The sequence below is a fragment of the Chrysoperla carnea genome, chromosome 1 (assembly GCF_905475395.1).
Source record: "Chrysoperla carnea chromosome 1, inChrCarn1.1, whole genome shotgun sequence".
Classification (NCBI taxonomy): domain Eukaryota; kingdom Metazoa; phylum Arthropoda; class Insecta; order Neuroptera; family Chrysopidae; genus Chrysoperla; species Chrysoperla carnea.
Window position 1 is genome coordinate 85,639,287 of NC_058337.1, and position 19,300 is coordinate 85,658,586.

The following is a 19,300-nucleotide window of genomic DNA, read 5'->3' on the forward strand; positions in this document are numbered from 1 at the left end:
TTTGGAAATGCACATGATGTGCACGATGTGCATATATAGCAATCTTTTAGGTACGGAATACAAGAGATAGATACAATGTGAACAGGAAAATTAAATGATTTTAAAACAAAATCTGTTTTTACCTAATTAATATAAATAAACATTTTTAGTGACTATAAAAATGCACATAAATTTGTTATATCTTTAAAGCCAGCCACCAAGCTAACTACTATATTAAAGTCAGTTGTCTATCAGTAGTTTGTTGTTGTATCTATCATACTTAAGTTAGTCATACTTAAGTCAATGTCGTCTCATTAAGAATAAAAAGAATTATGCCTATTAAATAAATAATTACATATGAATATAAAAATATATTGTATAAACCAGTATTAATGGTTTGTATGTAAGGTGAACCGGTCTTAGGAGTTTTTGTGTTTTGTTTTGTTAGTGTTCGTAAAATTTTTATCATAATTTTTTACGAAAATATTCAATCGGATTTTTCAATATTCAATTAGTAACAATGACTTCAACATCATTGTTTCTATTGTTATTGGTTGTAATTGTTGGATGCACTAGTGTTACAGCACGTAAGTAAAACATTGTATGGATTGTAATAGTTTAATAATACAGAAGAAGTAGCCACTAACTTAGTAGGTAGTGATTTATTTTATTGTGGAAAATGTTTTTTCTACTATACACATGCCAAGGTCTTCCAAATTTTGTATCTGAACTTCAATTCAAAATTACGCGCACATATTTGGATATGAATTTAACATCCAGAATCGATAATTCTTTAAAACATGGGAAAACTTTGTTTAGATGCAATATTATTTGTTGAATAAGTTTAAAATTTCAGAAGAGCAGAAAATTACAATTGCTGATTACCGTGTATCGTCTTAAGGTAGTTATCAAAAAGTGAATTCCCAAGTATGATCATACTTGTTAATTCTGTTTCGAATTTTATTTATAAATTCTGTTAGAACTTGGGAAAATTAGCCGAAAATTAGGAGCAAAATTTTGCGATATATACCATAGTTTTTGAAATATTGATACCTATAGATTTAGAGAAAATCACTTAGAAATAACACACTTATTGCTTGCTATAATTTTCAATATAGGAAAATATTGGTCATGCTTTTAATGAATATTAGTTTCATATATTTTTCTAAGAAAATTAGGCTAAGAAAACGATATTTTTTGGTTTCTTCGCGAGGAACGTCAGTAAACATGACATTACCGGATTACAGATTTTATATTCTTTTGTACACTTTCTGGAGTTAGGACTAATATAAAACCGATCAAATTCTTCCTTTGATGATGTTTATTTTCATCCTAAAATTGGTAAATATTATCTATGTAAGCATTTTTGAAAATACCTTGAAAATTTTTTTCAGTTTTCATGTCTATGAATATATTATAATGAAAACTGCCTACAGGCGTCACAAAATAACAGCGTGTTTTTGATTCTATTTTTATAAGATACCACTGTTTACTCGCTGATTCACTGTATGACTTCAACTTTTTTCAAAGTTAATGTAGAAAGTGTTTGGAGATAAAAAACTATAAAAAAACCTGAGGGAGGAAAAGACATTTTGTCCCGACTATGATTTTATATTATAGGTTTCATTTAAAAAGGATTTTTCGAAATTTATTCCCTACAGAGATTTGTTTTTACTAAAATCGATTCTGCGGTGTAACTAAACAGGCTAAACAGGCCGGCAGACAAAATTACTTTAGCATTTATAATACATATCAGTAAGGATTTAATTTTTGTAAAGAGATATTTTTCAAATAAAGGCCCAAGGAAAGTTTTTTTAACTAGGTTTATGAAAACTCTTTTATAATGACAGAATATCCACAAAAATATCCCTGCAAAATAACCTTTGCCTACATTTTTATCAGAAAATTTTAGACTTTTTATTAAATTACCGTTTCAAATTATTCAGTACATTATTATCAAATTTTTTTGTTTAAAATTTGTTTCCTTTTTGCGGGATTCCCGATTAATTATATTCGTATTTCAAGTCAATGAAAGCAAGATTTATTACACTCATAAAAAATGATACGTCATTCTATGTTGATTTTGAATCAAGATTACGCGACCAATGGGAAATATTTTGATTTAATTGAAAGTCATGTCAGGGAATTCTTACATTTTTAATTAAAACTTTTCCTTGTAAACATAAAAACATAGATTTCATAAATGTTTTACTATATTTCTATTTTTATGCTCACGTTTTGTATATCGAAAATATATCTATACGTTAGAGTCTTTACATTGAAGCCGCCTGACAAGAGATTGAAACTCGCTGCAGTGTTAAAACCAGTATTTTCAAAAAATCTCTGTCATTGTTAGATTAATTGTCATACGTATTCCCATGAACTGCTACAAAAAATGTCATTCTGTAAAATAGCGGCTATAGCGGGTCTTTAGAGCCTTCTGAAATGTATAGCGATGGTGATTTTCGTGTCACAGGAAAATGATAAGTTAACAAAATTTGGATTCTTGTCAAATAGCAAATAAGATAAGGCATGCATTAAACATGTTTGGATAGTTCTATGATCTCGCCATGATTTCTACAATTTGGCATTTCGACCTATTAGCGTGTTTCTATACTGTAAAAAATTCTGTGCAAATACAGTTCCATAGATTCGGAAGTTGATTAGAGACTCTTAAATCACTATAAACAGTTTTCTTGTACATATTATATGGATTGCAAAAATAATGTGTGTTTAGGCGTTTTAATGTATATTCACTTATCCCTAACTAATCAGTCCTGGTATGTCTAGAGTAGCGGATTCGATTTCTGCCACAATAAATTAATTTAATTAACGGTTGTGAAGGGCTAGTGTAGTTCATAGTATTTGTATGATGGGGGTGTACTCAGCCTCTCAAAATAATTGAGGAACTGATAAATGAAATTAGCTGGTAACAAACATATATGGTATCACAATGGGGCCGATGATCTAAGTGTGCTTCTCGTGGACAGCTAATATAAACTAGCCTAAGCTATACGACAAACTATGTATTATTATCATTCCCTCATTATCCAAAATAACATATTATGAGTAATAATAGTCACAATTTATAAGTGGCGATATTTACGTATACTTTTCTGTTCGTAAGTCAAATTGATCGACATATGAAATGTAAATAACTATTAAAATTTTCCATTATTTTATGCGAAAATATTTTTTTTTTAGAAAATGAATGCACTGCAGTCAGTGGCAAATCTGGACAATGCATTTTAATCCAATACTGTCCTTCGTTGTATGCAATATCACGAAAGCCGAATTTAACAGCAAATGATCGTTCGATTCTACTAAATTCCCAGTGTGGAAGTGAAGGAACTGCACCAAAAGTATGCTGTGAAGATGTAGTACGTCCAATAGTTTCACAGACTGTGACCGCGGGTGGTGGGTGCACTACACCCAATAATATCAATGGTAGATGTATTGAACTAAAAACATGCGATCCATTATATCAGGTTCTAACAAAACGACCATTAACCACTGAAAATCGAGAATTATTACGGAAATCTCAATGTGGTGTTATTGGACGACAACCATTGGTTTGTTGTCCGCCAACTGTTGCAACCACTACAACAACTGAACTACCTGTACCAAATATTGAAACTGGTAACGATATTGCACCAAGATCAAATTTGTTACCTCCTTATAGCGAATGTGGATCATCGCAAAACGATGATAAAATCTTGGGTGGAGAACCAACAACAATAACAGAATTTCCTTGGATGGCCATGTTGCAGTATGAACGTGATAATACAATACGGTTTGGTTGTGGTGGAGCTGTGATTAGTAAACGTTATGTGCTAACTGCGGCACATTGTGTTAAAGGTCTTGTTGTCTCATCCCTTGGAAACTTGTAAGTATAAAATAAATACTCTTTCGTACAATAAAAGTGAAACTTCATTCATGAAAACATGCTACAATCTAAAGTAGGAGCATTGCTTTCAATTGGCAAATAAATATTTATCGATAGCTTCTTCTCGTCATCTCTTAGTTCAATTTAAGTTTTATTATAAGCTAGCACCATCTCTCATTTGTGGTGAAATAGAAAATTACAAAATTTAATGCACTTCGTTATTACTTTCAATAACATTTACTGTAAATCTGCTGAATATCTTGTTATCAAAATACGAACTATAATAGTATTGGCATGGAGCCCAGTAGGTGAAGAGGACAGCTTAATCGACCTCACCACTGTTATCTTATAAAATTTGCAATAAAACATGGATTTTATTTAAATTATGATCAATTTTCAAATTTTTACATGCAAATGGCATAGTAAATGACAAATTAAATTTATTAAAAAATAACAATTAATTAAACTTGTGGCATTAGAAATTGTGAAAATAAGAGACGAAACTGCATAAATAATATTTTTTTAATGTAAATTAGCAGAATTGCTTATTTGAATATAGACTTATATTTCATTCCATACAATTATATTAATAAAGAAGTATGTCGTTTCTATGGTAACTACCAGAAATAAGCTCATGCACGAAGCGAATACAATGCATACAAATGATACAACCTTGAAAATTTGTCATAGAAAAAGTCGTGACTATCTAAATATTTCACCAATTATATAATAGCTAGCTGCCGCAACACTCCATTGTTTCCTTTTTAAAAAAATTTTGTAGTACCTCATAAGTTTTTAAAAAATGCTAAGTTTTTTATATTTAATCAAAAAATCATGGAATATTTCAATAAGGGCTCATTCATTTTTATAGCCGCATTCGTAAAAGTATTGAACCAATTGCAGGATATGAAACTTTTGATGCTTTAAATTAAGCAATAAAAATGTTAAATTTCCTTTTGAGAATATCATACAAATGAAGTCAATTTGATTAAGCATTCACCATTTTTGTTTTGTTTCAGGCGAAGTGTTCGATTGGGAGAGTATGATGTAAATAATGTAACAGATTGTCAAGTAACACAAGGGTGTAGTGATCCTCCGCAGATTATTGAAATTGAAGAAATAATTCCACATACTGGTTGGATAGAAAAGAATCCAAGTAAACATAACGATATTGCACTACTTCGATTAAAACGTGATGTTAAATTCTCACGTAAGTATTGTGTAATGCTAAGTTTGTTTATTAGAAATGCACTATTTTCAAATGGGAGAAGAAAATCTTTTGATTTTTTTGAAATATTATTTTTCCAGTAGGTAATAAGTTACAGTCCTGAAAAAAATAAAACCCATGTTTTGGGTAAAATACTGTGTACTATTTAAAAAAAAATCACAGAAAGAAGATGGTCGTTTCCTCATATTAAAAAATGCATTTTATTGATATGAAAAAGAGCGTTAAGGGAGGCTAGAAACTGACACCTCCAAAAGGCACATCATTGATAGCTACCCCACCTACATACGTAAAGACCGAGAAAAAAATAAATTATCGGAAATAACAAAGAGGGAAAGGGGGGATTATGAAGTTTACACTCTCAAAATAAATATCTTTGACACAACCCCAAACAATATATCAAGAAGCTGCATTCATGTTTAAAGTCGTAAACCCGTGATAAAATATAATATTCCGATATAAAAAAGGAAGCGGACGCTGGAAAGTTGACACAAAAAGCACAGCCTTGATATTAACTCATCCTACATACCGATTTTAAACCCTCTATCTAAATTTGAAGGGATTTTACAGTAAAAGCAAAAACATGTCGGGCGTTTTTCCGCCAGGAATTGCTTTCAAAATCCTTTTAAGTTTCCTTTTCCCTTACATACCGAATTTCTGCACTTTTAAACCAAAGGGCACCTAAGAGGGTATCCAAATTTTAATATTAGTAATTGCTTTTATTGGCGAAAATTCATACTCATTATACTATGTTGTTTTTTTTTAGCTTTCATCAGACCGATTTGTTTACCAAATAAAGGTAGAGAAATTCAATTACCAGATGAAACCTCTGTTCAACAATCTTTGTTTGTTGCTGGTTGGGGACTTACAGAAAGAGGTAATATTAAAAATAAAATTTTTTAATTAAAATGTTTGTGTTTGATAAATGTCGAACTTATATATGCGATACACCGAAAATACAATACCATCGCAATGGAAGTTTTCTTGTTATCATATAATTTTCATCGTGGATGTGGGCGGTTGCGAAACTGGTAAAATAAATTAAAATTAAGTAAAAGTATGGCGGCTGAAACTATTTGCATAAATGGTTGACATCATACTGAGCTGAAAACATCAGAAAAAACCATCAGAAGCATAGTGAAGGGGGGACTATACGTCAACTGCTCGCATGAACTTGTGCTTGCTAGTTCTAAACTATTGTCTAACTTATTGAAAAATTAAGTTTAATATTAATTCCCAACGGTAATAAATTCTTCAAGTATTCAGAACACAATAATTTTTTCAAATTTTAAATACTGAATACCTGAAAAAAATTATTTAGTGTACGATACTAATTTTTGTAAATGAGCAACATAGGTCAAATGAATCTTGTCCGAGGGACCTATCTTGAAAATCGTTAGAGATACAAAAAAAGTTAAATAGTAAAAATGTTCCTTATATACAAATTAACAACATTTGTTTGAAGATTTTTTTCATAAATATCAATGTTTATCCTTGAGGGCGCAAATTAGGTTAGAACATTGTAGTATATATTATGTGGGACTATACACATGACTGCCTATTTAATCTTGCGTAATCAACACTCTCTATACATGGTATTTCAACAATTCACACAGTCAATTGTTTATTTTCACTTGTTTTTCTATAACTGTGCTTTTAAAAGACTGTTTATCTTTGTGTTTAAATATTTCATTTCTAAAATTTAGATTGTTTAATACGCAGGATCAAAGAAGGATAATGTTAATTGTTCAATAAGTTTTCCAACTTCTAGTATTAAAATTTAATTTTTTTATTTTTTTATTTCAATGAAGGATGCAAATTATTATTATTATATGAGGCATGCTATCTATATTTTTAAATTTTTATCGTAACCTTCATGGTTAATAAACATCTGATGTTTTTTATAAGATATATTTACATTGCATACCTATATATGTAACCATAAAATACATGAAGGGTTATCCCATGATTTGTCAGAATAATTCAAAAATTATACGAGAGAAAACTAATATTTTTTGCGTAGAGAACCAAATTCATCAACTATAACTATTATTTTATAAGTACTGTATAGGCAATAATATTACAAAATTGTTGAAACCATTTTATGAAAACACAAATAAATAATACAATGAAACAATAGAGAAGTTATAAGTTTTCCCGCGAGTGTCGCCAAAAATGTTTCTGAATTCCTCAGAGATGTGTTCTCAAAATCTTTGGCGTCCCCAAATTTTTCCGAAATGTAAACCTCTGTTTATCTCACTTTTTGGTTCATTAATTGGTTACACGGATAAGAGTTTTACGCAAAAAGTAGTTTTAAGAGAAGAACTAGGTACACTTATTTTTATTATAATCATTTAATGCAGTACCTTTGCTTTCAAAAATTAGTTGTTGTCTTCAAGGTTATTATTAATATTATTATAGATATGAAATTTTTTAAATGATAATTCTAATATACCGAAAAAATATCCCGAATCATTTTTAATCCAAATGTTAAACAAGTGGAATTTACAAAATTTAAAAAGCCCCCGGCAAATTTTTCGGGTACGGTACCTTAAAATCGCACATGAAACATATCTAAGAACCCTCTTCATGAAACGATCTTTCATGCGAAACAAAAAAAATCAAAATTGCTTCATCCGTTTAGGCGCTGCGATGCCACAGACAGACAGGCACACACACACACACAGCGATCAAACTTATAACACCCCTTTTTTTAGTGTGGGGTTAAAAACATAGCTTTGTATTGTGTAAATTAAAATCGACTTCGTACCTTTGAGAGTCAAATCTATTTTTTTTTAAATCATAGTTATCTATCTATCGTAAGTAAATAAATTTATCGAAAATAAATAATTATCTTTTTCTCTTCTAGGTGTTTCCAGCAATGTTAAATTGAAGTTAAAAATTCCTCTAAAACCACTTTCACAATGCCAAAATGAATACCGAAGAATCTCACCAACCAATATTGATCTTAAACAACGAACACAATTTTGTGCTGGTGGTGAAGATGCAAAGGACACTTGTAAAGGTGATAGTGGTGGTCCAGCAATGAGTTTATATATAGATCCAAACCAGGATGCTCGAGTTGTATGGTTTTGTACTGGTATTGTATCATTTGGTCCATTCCCGTGTGGACAACCTGGTATACCTGGAGTATATACAAAAACAAATGAATTCATTGATTGGATTTTATCAAAAATGAGACCATAATTTCAGACTTCCAAAAGACACACACGTTTGATAGTGTATTAAAATTACCAAAAGTGCGCTTTTCAAGACGTTTTGATTTTGGAATTAATAATATTCATCGAGGTATTTAAACCGAAAAATGATCTAAATCGGAATTGGAAAGTAAACCCCCGATTTTTATGGGACTGGATGTAAACTGCTTGTATGAAAATGTAGAAAAAAATCAGTTTTTTTAATCGTGCTGAATAATTATGAAATTTGATAAAAAAAACCATTGGATTACATACTATTCTAAACATTTTTTGTGCTTTGGCGTTTCCTAAATCTAACTGTAGTTTAGAAACGATAATTAAAAAAAAAATCGTAATTTTAATGAAAATTTGATACTGACAAAATTAACGATTATTGTGTGGTTTTGAACAAATATTTGAGTCAAAATCTATTGGATCTTATACTTTGGACATTATAAACAATTTTCTTATATTACTTTTTTGACCTAACGTCGCTGTTTTGGAGATTCAAAAATATTAGCATTTTTAGCCAAAAAATTTGTTATTCGATTACAACTTTGACGATTATCGAATGGTTTAATCAAATACTTGATTAGAAAACCAACTGATTTTATATTTCTGATTATTTTTAACACTTCTAGAAGATTGAGAACTAAATGACTATAAAGATAAAAATTTAAAATTTCTTACATTTCATTGATGAATAATTTCTTACATTGTGACAAAAGTCACAAGACAAAAATTTTTTTGAAATTTTCTTCAAAAGAATAATTTTTTTTCGCTAACGCTTGTATCTTTAAAACGACAAGGTTTAGGAAATAATCTCAAAGAACAAAAAAACACTGAGAATAGTTCAAAAGATCCAAGTTTCTTTTTTTCTCTTGTCATGATTTTTCAGCACGATTGGTAATTTGAACTTGTAATCGCTCTCACGTGCCTAAATTTGAGCACTTTTTGATTTAAATGAGTTTTCTAGACCTTCATACGAACAGCTTACGACCGGTCCCGTAAAAATGGAAGATGTACTATCAAATTTCGACCTCAAAAGTCTTATTTCCTCAATGGAGAGCTTGCATTTATTTTTATTTTTTTTGACACAAATAATATAAATGAAAGAATATTTCATCTAAAGTATATTTACGTAACTTTTTTTAAAATTAATAATTCTATTTTTTTTTATTAATTATTAATAAAAAATTGTTATATTTTTGAATAAAAAAAACTGTAGTGACGTATTTACACCCGTTGAGGCAGTGAGCCAATCGGAATCACGGTAAATTCACATTTTCCAGCTTATTTCTACGGTAAATTACGTTATAATATATTTAATGCAAGTTTAGAAACAAACCATTTATCATTGTGCATGTGATTTTATCATTTATCCATGCGGTGGCGTTTCTAAAAACGATGTGTTGACGTCAATGGCGTTTCAATTTATAGTTTAGAAAAACCATTTTCAATTGTAAAATTACATGGAAAAAAAATAAAATTTTCTTTTTTTTAATTTTTCTTAAGAACAAAAATAAAATTAAAAAACATGCAAGTTCTCTATTATTTGTAAATTTTTATATCATAAGTTTTAGTACATAGAAATCAATATACATAGACGTTAGCGTTACAATGGACGTTCATAAAAGTACGACTCCTATATATTATGTGTGTGTAATAATATTGCCTATACTTCATATAAATAATATTACTATTTAAAAATAAAGGCAATATTATTGCATAATTGAAAAATTCATTGGGTAAAAATTAATAATTAGTATGAACAATTAATGAAATTTATAAATATTTCTGCGCCTGGCGCCGTATTAGGTTCTTCCTTCAAAGAATACCCAGATATTGTAGAAATTCCAGGCCTAAAATGGATTGGCTTTTGAGACTTTTGATCAAGATGCTAAAATCCATAAAATCCTTTCATATAAGCATATGTAACCAAGATTTTATTTCGAGAAAAATTTGAAATATAGTACGAAATGAAGAAAATTTTATCCCGGGAAGAGATTTCAATTTTTTATATCTTGTACACATTTTAATCATTTTTAATTTTATTTAATGATAAATACCCTCTTCTAGCTACGTCTATGTTAATTTTTTTTTTAAATTCTTAACGATTTTGTACGTACCATGTATTATTTATTTATTAAAAATTAACGTAACTTTTTATACAAACCATATATGTAATTTTCTTGAATATTTACGAACCTAAATCCTCATCACATTTATCTGAGTGACCAAGGCATCACCAAGTGTTTTTCTAGCAGGTATTATCTTAAAGAAGAGTATGTCCTTAAACCAGACATGGGCAAATGAACTTACAGAAGTCCCTCGGACTCTTCACTTAAAATACGAGTAAAACAGTGATAACCTAACCAGCGACCTAAACCCTAAAATACGAGTAGGACAGAGAGAAAACATTTTTTTCTACCTATCACATTACTATTCGAGAAACTGAGATAGGTAAAAGAGTCGTATACCCGCCTCGCTTCCTCCTCTTAAATTTTGTATAAATTAAATTGAATTTCTTGAGAATGAATGCAAGTCCGAAAAATTTTGAGAACAAATAAAAAAACTTGTAATCACACACTAATAATAAAATTATTTTTTATTATTTTAATTATTTATTTTAATAAAACACAAAATTTTGACAAAAAATACAAATTGACAATTGACTTTATTGGTTTTAGCTCCCAACCAGCAAACAAATCGTACCGGAAAAAATCGTTTTTCAATCTGATATAAAGTATGTGAAGTATTTATCTACCTGTTAAACACAGTGACTTAAAGAATATGATAACAAATATCATAACAATTATTATAATAATTATTATAATAATGAAATTTTTTTTTACTAACTAAGTGCTCTAAATGCTGAGAACAATTCAAAACTTCAAATACACGACAATAAAACAATGCTATCGGAGTCATTATTATCAACTTCTAAATAATATTCCTTTAATTTATAAAAATGTTTGTACACCAAATATTATCTGGATTACATCAATTTTTCGTACAGGAATTTCTGGCTAATTAAACTAAAGTTAAATTTGGTGCGGTTTGCTATATCCGGAGGAAATACACATAATTTATTAATTATTGCTCAACCTGGCAATCTTATCAGCCAGCACCAAAAATGATAATTTATGTTAACTTAATAAAGATATTGAACGAAATTTCGGAAAAATAATGATATTGGTTCGTAGTTTAATTATTTGACGCTTGCAAGTGCTTTTTTCTCGCTACTTGTAGGCATAAGAATCAAAATGTTTCTTGTTCAGTTATCATAACATTAAGAGAGGGCAAACTAAATACTTGCAACAATTATTTTATCATTTTCTTATGCGAAACGTATTTTATTCTTTTATTCCATTATTCCAATAGCCGCGTATACCAATTAAGGTGAGGGACGAAGTTATTAGGAGGGGAGGTTATTTTTACATTTGCATTTGGGTATGTATGAATAGTGAAGGGTTTTGTTTCATATATAATCAGTCAAAGAAAATGCTGGACAACGTTTAATTAATTAATATTTTGACACATCACTCAGAAAGTAAAAAATGATAGTGTTTTAAAAATAGATCTATTTTACTATTAATTTACCCAAAAATACACTTTGATTAATGAAAATAAAAGTTGGAATGTGAAATGAAATTTTGAAGTCAGTAAAATTTCGTGAACATCTTTTAAAGTACTTATTAACACATCCGACTTGTGTTCATTAAAATTTGGGAATATCATTACAGTTTGAAATTTTACAATCTGCAAGTAAGGTGAACTAGTCTTCGGAATAATGTGTTCTCTGTGTGCTCATGAAATATAACAAAAACTACAGTTTAATATTCCAGCAATAACAATGACTTCAATATCAGCTATTTTAATGTTGTTTATTTTCGATTTTTTTACTATAACAAAACGTAAGTATACTAATTTATTATTTTAAATTTTAGCTTACCTTCGTCATTGACTCGTTAAAGGTCATACAAACTTGCAGAAAAAGAGTTTTTTACTTCTTGTTAATCTATAATATAAAAATGAATCGTTGAATGTGTTGCCAAGAGCAAATCTCTAGAGCAGCTGAACCGATTTCGCTAATTTTTTTTTATATTTCGCTAATTCCTTTTTTATAATATTCCATGAAGTACGAGGATGGTTCTTATGGAGAGAAAAATTTAAAACATTGTCAGAAAAAGTCTTAAAACAACACTTTTCTATATTCCCATACAGAAGATTCGTAATAATAATTAAAAGTCAATTTGAACTTATTTTTACCATAATGTAATTGTTGACTTATTAACTTTGTTTTTTTATTTTACTAGAAAAAAAAAAGAATCGACTGTTAGGCGGTACGAAGTTCGCCGGGTCAGCTGTTTTGAATGAAAATAATGAAGCTGCACCCTAATCTATTTAATTAGTTTTCATATTTTAACACGCGCTCAAGATCAAATAAGAGTGGTGTTTCGGACAATTAAATGCATTGTAAACGATTTGCGTGATTAGAAAATAAATTTTCAGGTTTTTTTGTTCCTTTTTTTATTTCTGTTTTTGTTTCTTTTTTTTTATTGAAATTTGAATTAAATATCTTGTTAAAGTTTCTTAAGAAACATACACTAGGTAATATTTATATAAATATAATTATGACGATTTTTAAACGGACCTGTTTAAAGAAATGACCTTTGGCATAATAAGCATAGTAAATTTAATCATAAAACAAGTGAATTTTTTTAAAAATTTATCAAACATATAAAAAAAATTCGTATCGCAGGAGCTGCGTTAGCTAAGCGAATTCAAATACTCCATTTTAATTTTTCAATATTTTTTTTTTTCGAAAACTAAGCGTCTAGAGAAAAAATCAATCTTTTATGCTGAAAACTGAAACTGAAAAATACACAAAGATTTGAAAAATTTCAAAATTTTGTACTTTGCGTACACCGCCTTAGCTCCCCCCATCCCTTGTTAATGGGATGATTTTTCTCATTAACGAACGTAACCTTTGAAATGCCAAAACCATTCTTGATACCAAGTTTAATTCAACTCGGACATAAATTGTGATCGCTAGAGAGGGTACAGTCACATATACTTATCGATACATATGTATTATTATACATGCATATATGTATAAATTTTAACGATTGACATTTTGGACATTCATTAGGTAGGATCGATAAAAATTTGAAGAAATGTAAAACAATAAATCATCAGTACAAAAGCAATAGCATCATTTCCTTGATCGATTACAATAATGGCATATAATTGTTTCTAAGATATATTGAGATAATTTATATTTTATTCATTCCTGAAAATTTATCGCCTGAAAATTTTTTGATACATTATATTTAATTTGAAAAATGCAATTCCTTTAAATAAATAACAAAATAAATTTTTACAAAAACTTGTTTTTAAGATATATTGAGATAATTTATATTTTAATCATTCCTGGTTAATGAATGTTTAAATCATGCCTTTTCATTATTTTTGTAGAAAATGAATGTGAAGCTCCAAATGGAAGAATTGGGAGGTGTATATTAATCCAATACTGCCCTACGCTATACTCACTCTCAATGACAAAACCATTACCAAAAGAAGATCGTATTAGGTTAAAGAATGCTCTTTGTGGGAGTGAATTAACCTCTCCCAAAGTGTGTTGTGAGGATTTAGAACTTCCGATATTTAATGACAGATTCCCTCGTCCTATCCACAGGGACGGTACATGTAAAACACAAAATAATAAAAATGGTATATGTATGGAACTTAGATCATGCAAAGCATTGAATCAAGTACTCAACTTAACAACTACTAGTCAAAAACAACCGTCTTTTGAAAGCCGTCAACTGTTACGAAAATCTCAATGCGGTGTAATTGGAATAGAGCCATTAGTTTGCTGTCCACAAACTGCGACAGCTCTTACACCTCCTATGTTACACGTACCAAATATTGACACTGGTAATGAAATTACGCCAAGATCACCTTTATTAACTTATGATTCGGAATGTGGATTTTCCGAGCACGATGATAATAAAATTTTGAGTGGAGAAATAGCATCCATTCTGGATTTCCCATGGATGGCATTGTTGCAGTATGAAGGTGCGGCAGAATTTGGTTGCAGTGGGGCTTTAATTAGTAAACGGTATGTGCTAACTGCAGCACACTGTGTTAAGGATACAAAGCTTGGAGATTTGTAAGTATAAATTTAAGACATCTCAATTTTTTAATTCAAATATATTTCTCTGATTAGAGTCACCAATATCCTCAACAATCACCATATTCTTTCGTCCTCGATTTTTTGAATCAATGTAATTAGTTTTGAATGAATTATCTTTTAGTATTGCTCAGAGTTGAAATGAATGAATATAGACACCAAGACAATAGGTATTGAGATGAACCGAGTTTCGTAAGAACACTACTTTTTTATAGGATATAAAATTTGCATAATTTTATTCGATTCCAAAATTTTACTGATGAAATATTAAATAAAAAAGTTGTTGTTTGACTAAGTGATAGAAATTAAAGGTTTTAGTAATGGCATAGATAAAATCAAAAACCAGTGTCATAGGCACATAATGCGTAAGACTATGGATACAATGCTTTTGACTATCGCAAATATGCAAATATGACTTTAAAAGTAAAAATCTTCTAAAGAGCGATAATAACTTTGGTTTATATCTGTACGAATCCAATTTATTTCAAGATTTATGTTAGTACTAGGAGTTATCCACCCGCTTTGCTGCATCCTCCTTGTCCTCACTTTTCCCCCGTTTCATAACATCGAACCATATTATTTTAATTATTTTGCTTGTAAAATCGAAGTAGCTCTATAAATTATAGCCTACTTGGTATTATTATTTATGAGCTATATTATTCGCCATGGGATTCCTGATTCTAGCGCTGTCTTTTGGTAGAAAATAGAAGCTGTCTACGACAAGTCAAATTTATGCATGGCTATGATTGAATTGTTTATTTATATTTTGATAATGAATGAAATAAAAACAAAAAATTATTTAAGACAGCGCTAGAATCAGTTCCCATTGGCGAATATTCATATCATCAGTTTTTGCGTGAAAGAGTAACAAACATTCAGTCATCCAAACATCCTCACAAACTTTTAAGATTATAATTTATTGATAGATTATTACAATAGTCACGTAGGTGGAGATTTTGTAACTTATCACACTTTTTTTAAGGAAACAAATTCGATTGGGAGAACATAATGTGGCTAGTATTACTGATTGCCAATTAGGTATAGGGTGTAATGAACCTCCACAAGATATTGAGGTTGAAGAAATAATACCACATGCTGGTTGGTGGAAAGATGATTCAGAAGTTCAACATAATGATATTGCATTAGTTAGATTAAAACAAGAGGCCAATTTCACAAGTAAGTAGTATCTTTGAAAGTTGCATTTTCTGCCTTTGATAAAACATTACGAAACTAGTAAAATTATAATCGAATGAGTAGTTCCACAAAAAAATGGAATAAAATACGGCAATTTAGTCAATTCCAGTTTATTGTGGATAATTGGAACAAAAAGTCACTATCGGTTAAGAAAAACTATATCATAGCAAATTTTATAAAGGCCAGACAAAATTATGGTAAATAATCATTTTCTAACTATTTTTCTATTTGAAGTAAGAGACACATTATAAAAAATACGTATTAGAGAGATTAAATTATCAAGATCACATACTGAAGGTCTGGAGGTCTGTGGTCAATAATCCCCATTCGGTAAACATTCAGAGCAGGGGAAAGAGGATGAGATAGGATTCGTCTTAATACAACTCATTTGAGCCGATTGGCAAAATATGAGGCATAAATCCAGTCTTGACCAGGGACAACTTCTCCTCTGTCTCCGTAAAGCTATGGAAGCGACAGACAATGATAGACATAGGAGTGATATTTTTGATGAAAGTAGCCGGTTTCGAATATACAAATATACAAATCTGCTAACAATTTGAGACTTTTTGGATAGTTTTAGAAAAGATCAAGATATACAAAGAGTACTATCTCATGACTCAAAACCCTATCATGACCAAACAGAATTTCAAATTTCAAAAACCTTTTCATATTTTAACGTCATTATTCATTCATTTTTAGTCGAATCTATTCATATTTCAAAAAAATACCTTAACGAAAATGACTTTTAAGCCCACCAAAATTTCTCAGCGTTTTCCACCCTGGACTTTGGAAGTTTGAATTAAATATACTCATTTGATATATCCAGGGTATCAAAGCGAATTCAAAATTACAAATTCAGTGTTGTTAGCTGATTTTCTGGTTGTACAATCCTTTTTTAATCGAATAACATCTAATTGAGCGTTATAAAAACAGACATCCTATGATCAAATTAGATAATATTTAGTAACCATAAAGTGTTTTTGATTTTTTAGATTTCGTTAAACCGATTTGCTTACCAAACAAAGGCAGAGAAATACTTGGTGAAAACGAAGAAGGAAGAAACACCGTATTCGTTGCTGGTTGGGGTTTGATTGACACTGGTAATTATTTTATCTACGCCCGTGAGAAAAGAGGTACTTTTCTCACTGAGTATGTGTTGGAAAAATAGTTCATTACCTCCCTAGTGTGATAATAAATGCATTTCCGCACTAGGGCACAAATGATTTTTTGAAAACAGCGTATGTAGTACCCTTTGTTTATTACAGTCAATTTTTTAAAGCTCAGAAAATATAATTAACGATCTTTCAATTGATTGATATTCAATGAATCCAAAATCTAATAAAAATAAGATTTTTGTAAGATTTTACAATGGGATCTTTTCCTATTAAAAGTGTTTTCTCAGTACTTGATAATTTAATAAATACATAGTACAAAAATAATTCATAAAAATAAGATTTTTGTAAGATTTTACAATGGGATCTTTTCCTATTAAAAGTGTTTTCTCAGTACTTGATAATTTAATAAATACATAGTACAAAAATAATTCATAAAAATAAGATTTTTGTAAGATTTTACAATGGGCTCTTTTCCTATTAAAAGTGTTATTTTCTCAGTACTTGATAATTTGATAAATACATAGTACAAAAATATTCATATTTTCGAATTTCCTGAAAAATAAATTGATTTGGATGCACAAAATTCCGATTTTCTTTCAAAGCTTTCAAAACTAAAACTTATTCAAGTTTAAAAATACTTACAAAGACAATCAAATATTTATAAAAATGTATGTGTGTAAGCGTTTTCGTAGTTCCGTACTTGGAAAGTTATAACAGCGTGAGTGAGCAAGTTTTGGCGCATAAAAAATTGTCTTAAATGATTGAATTTGGCCCATTTTTTTTTCAGAGCATGTCAGTAGCGTAAAATTGAAATTAGAAATTCTTGTAAAACCACTTTCACATTGTGAACATTCATACCATCGAATACTAGATAATCAAACGCAATTTTGTGCGGGTGGTCAAGAAAAAAAAGACACATGTAAAGGTGATAGTGGTGGTCCAGCAATGAGTTATATTTATATTTCTGATGAAAAACATGATCAACCTAAATGGTTTTGTACTGGTATTGTATCATTTGGTCCAATTCCGTGTGGACAACATGGTGTACCTGGAGTGTATACAAAAACAAATGCATATATTGATTGGATTTTATCAAATATGCGACCTTAATTAAAAGTTACAAAGACTTTCAATTTTTTTATTGCTAGACGGCAAAGTTCCTTTTTTGTAAAATGCTGGATCAAATCATTTTCCTATTTGTTATTCAATTTCATAAATAATAATAAAAAGCATATATAATCAATTTTTGAGATTGTAAAGCAATTACTAATTTTCAAGAAAACGGAGCCCTTTTTCAACAATTCGATATGACATATCCACATCGGAAGTTTCAAAATAAATGAATAAATACTATCAAACAAACATAGTATAGTCCATTATATAGGATAATTATAAAGTAATCGAATTCAAAAAAGCACAAAAATAATTTAAAAATTCATAATTCTATCAACAATTTCCTTTTTGATAGAACAATTTCCATGTTGTTCCAAAATGAAATTCCTCATAAGGAAATTATTGCAGTATTTATTTTAAAATTAGGTTTTTTTGAATTATTTGTGCATTTAGTTTTTGCTAGTCGGTTCTATTTTTTTATATAAATTTTTATCTCGTAGTGTTGTGACTTAAAAAAATTTGTAATTTAATATCTTGATGAGACTTAATGACCAATAAAATTTATATCTCGAAATAACTGATTCTCTTCTCCTTAGGGATGAAAATTTTTGTACCAATTTACCTACATGAGACCATCCTGAAATATACCTTATCATCGCATATTTCAATTAATGTATGTATACTTAAGCTTCCAAAATTTACTAAAGTTAAAAAAACTGTTACAGGGTTGAATGTGTACACCCACAAATGATGTCAAATTGATAACCTTCTTCTTTTTCGTTAGTCTCAATTGATAACATTTAATTAGAGGTCCACAAATATCAAATAATAATATCAAATGAGGGAAAAATATGACCTTGATGATCGAGCTCTATTTTTTCTTACCGTTTCCATACATTTTCTTTGTAAATTCAAAGAGGGTTTATCTTAGGTGGGTTAGGATAAAAAGAAATATGAATAATTAAAAAATATAAAACATCTAGAATTGCTTTGGAAAAAAAATAACAAGCAATACAATTTATGATAATAGTTAGTTGCAAATTTAAATACCACAATCGCACAATAGAAAGTTCTAAATTTTTTTTTTAATTAGGTTAATGTTTGAATAGCAACAGCAACAAATGAACATACCTACCCACTTATTTTTTGAATATAACCGACTTCTAAAAAGGAGAAAAATAATCATGGTATAAACAGTTAAGGTTATGTTCGGTATCTTGAAGTGTCATTAAAAAGCTTCTAGACTAGGATATTTCTGATACTTTTTAATTTGATCCCAAAATTTTGAGGGGAGGGAATCTACAAAGTCCTGAAAATGAGACGGGGAGGGAAAATTCAAGGAAAACTTTAAATAGCATCGACAAAACTCCGGTAAAAATTCACACGATAATT

At 29.4% G+C, this 19,300-nt stretch overlaps 1 protein-coding gene across 1 annotated transcript; it reads left to right on the forward strand.

Moving 5' to 3' along the window:
• The first annotated feature begins 253 nt into the window (after window positions 1–253).
• LOC123291691 lies at window positions 254–18,038 on the forward strand. Its single transcript, XM_044872067.1, has 10 exons — window positions 254–566; window positions 3,184–3,865; window positions 4,885–5,075; window positions 5,857–5,967; window positions 7,960–8,294; window positions 12,114–12,204; window positions 13,769–14,465; window positions 15,469–15,662; window positions 16,673–16,780; window positions 17,583–18,038. The coding sequence occupies exons 1-10, from the start codon at window positions 500–502 to the stop codon at window positions 17,903–17,905; spliced, it is 2,799 nt and encodes a 932-aa protein (XP_044728002.1). The 5' UTR covers window positions 254–499; the 3' UTR covers window positions 17,906–18,038.
• Window positions 18,039–19,300: the final 1,262 nt, after the last annotated feature.

Bases quoted from the DNA above. Each gene is read 5' to 3' on its own strand.
- LOC123291691 (XM_044872067.1), top strand. From the start codon at position 500: ATGACTTCAACATCATTGTTTCTATTGTTATTGGTTGTAATTGTTGGA. The intron at 567-3,183 runs GTAAGTAAAACA...TTTTTTTTTTAG, and splicing joins ATGCACTAGTGTTACAGCAC to AAAATGAATGCACTGCAGTC. The intron at 15,663-16,672 runs GTAAGTAGTATC...TTGATTTTTTAG, and splicing joins ACAAGAGGCCAATTTCACAA to ATTTCGTTAAACCGATTTGC.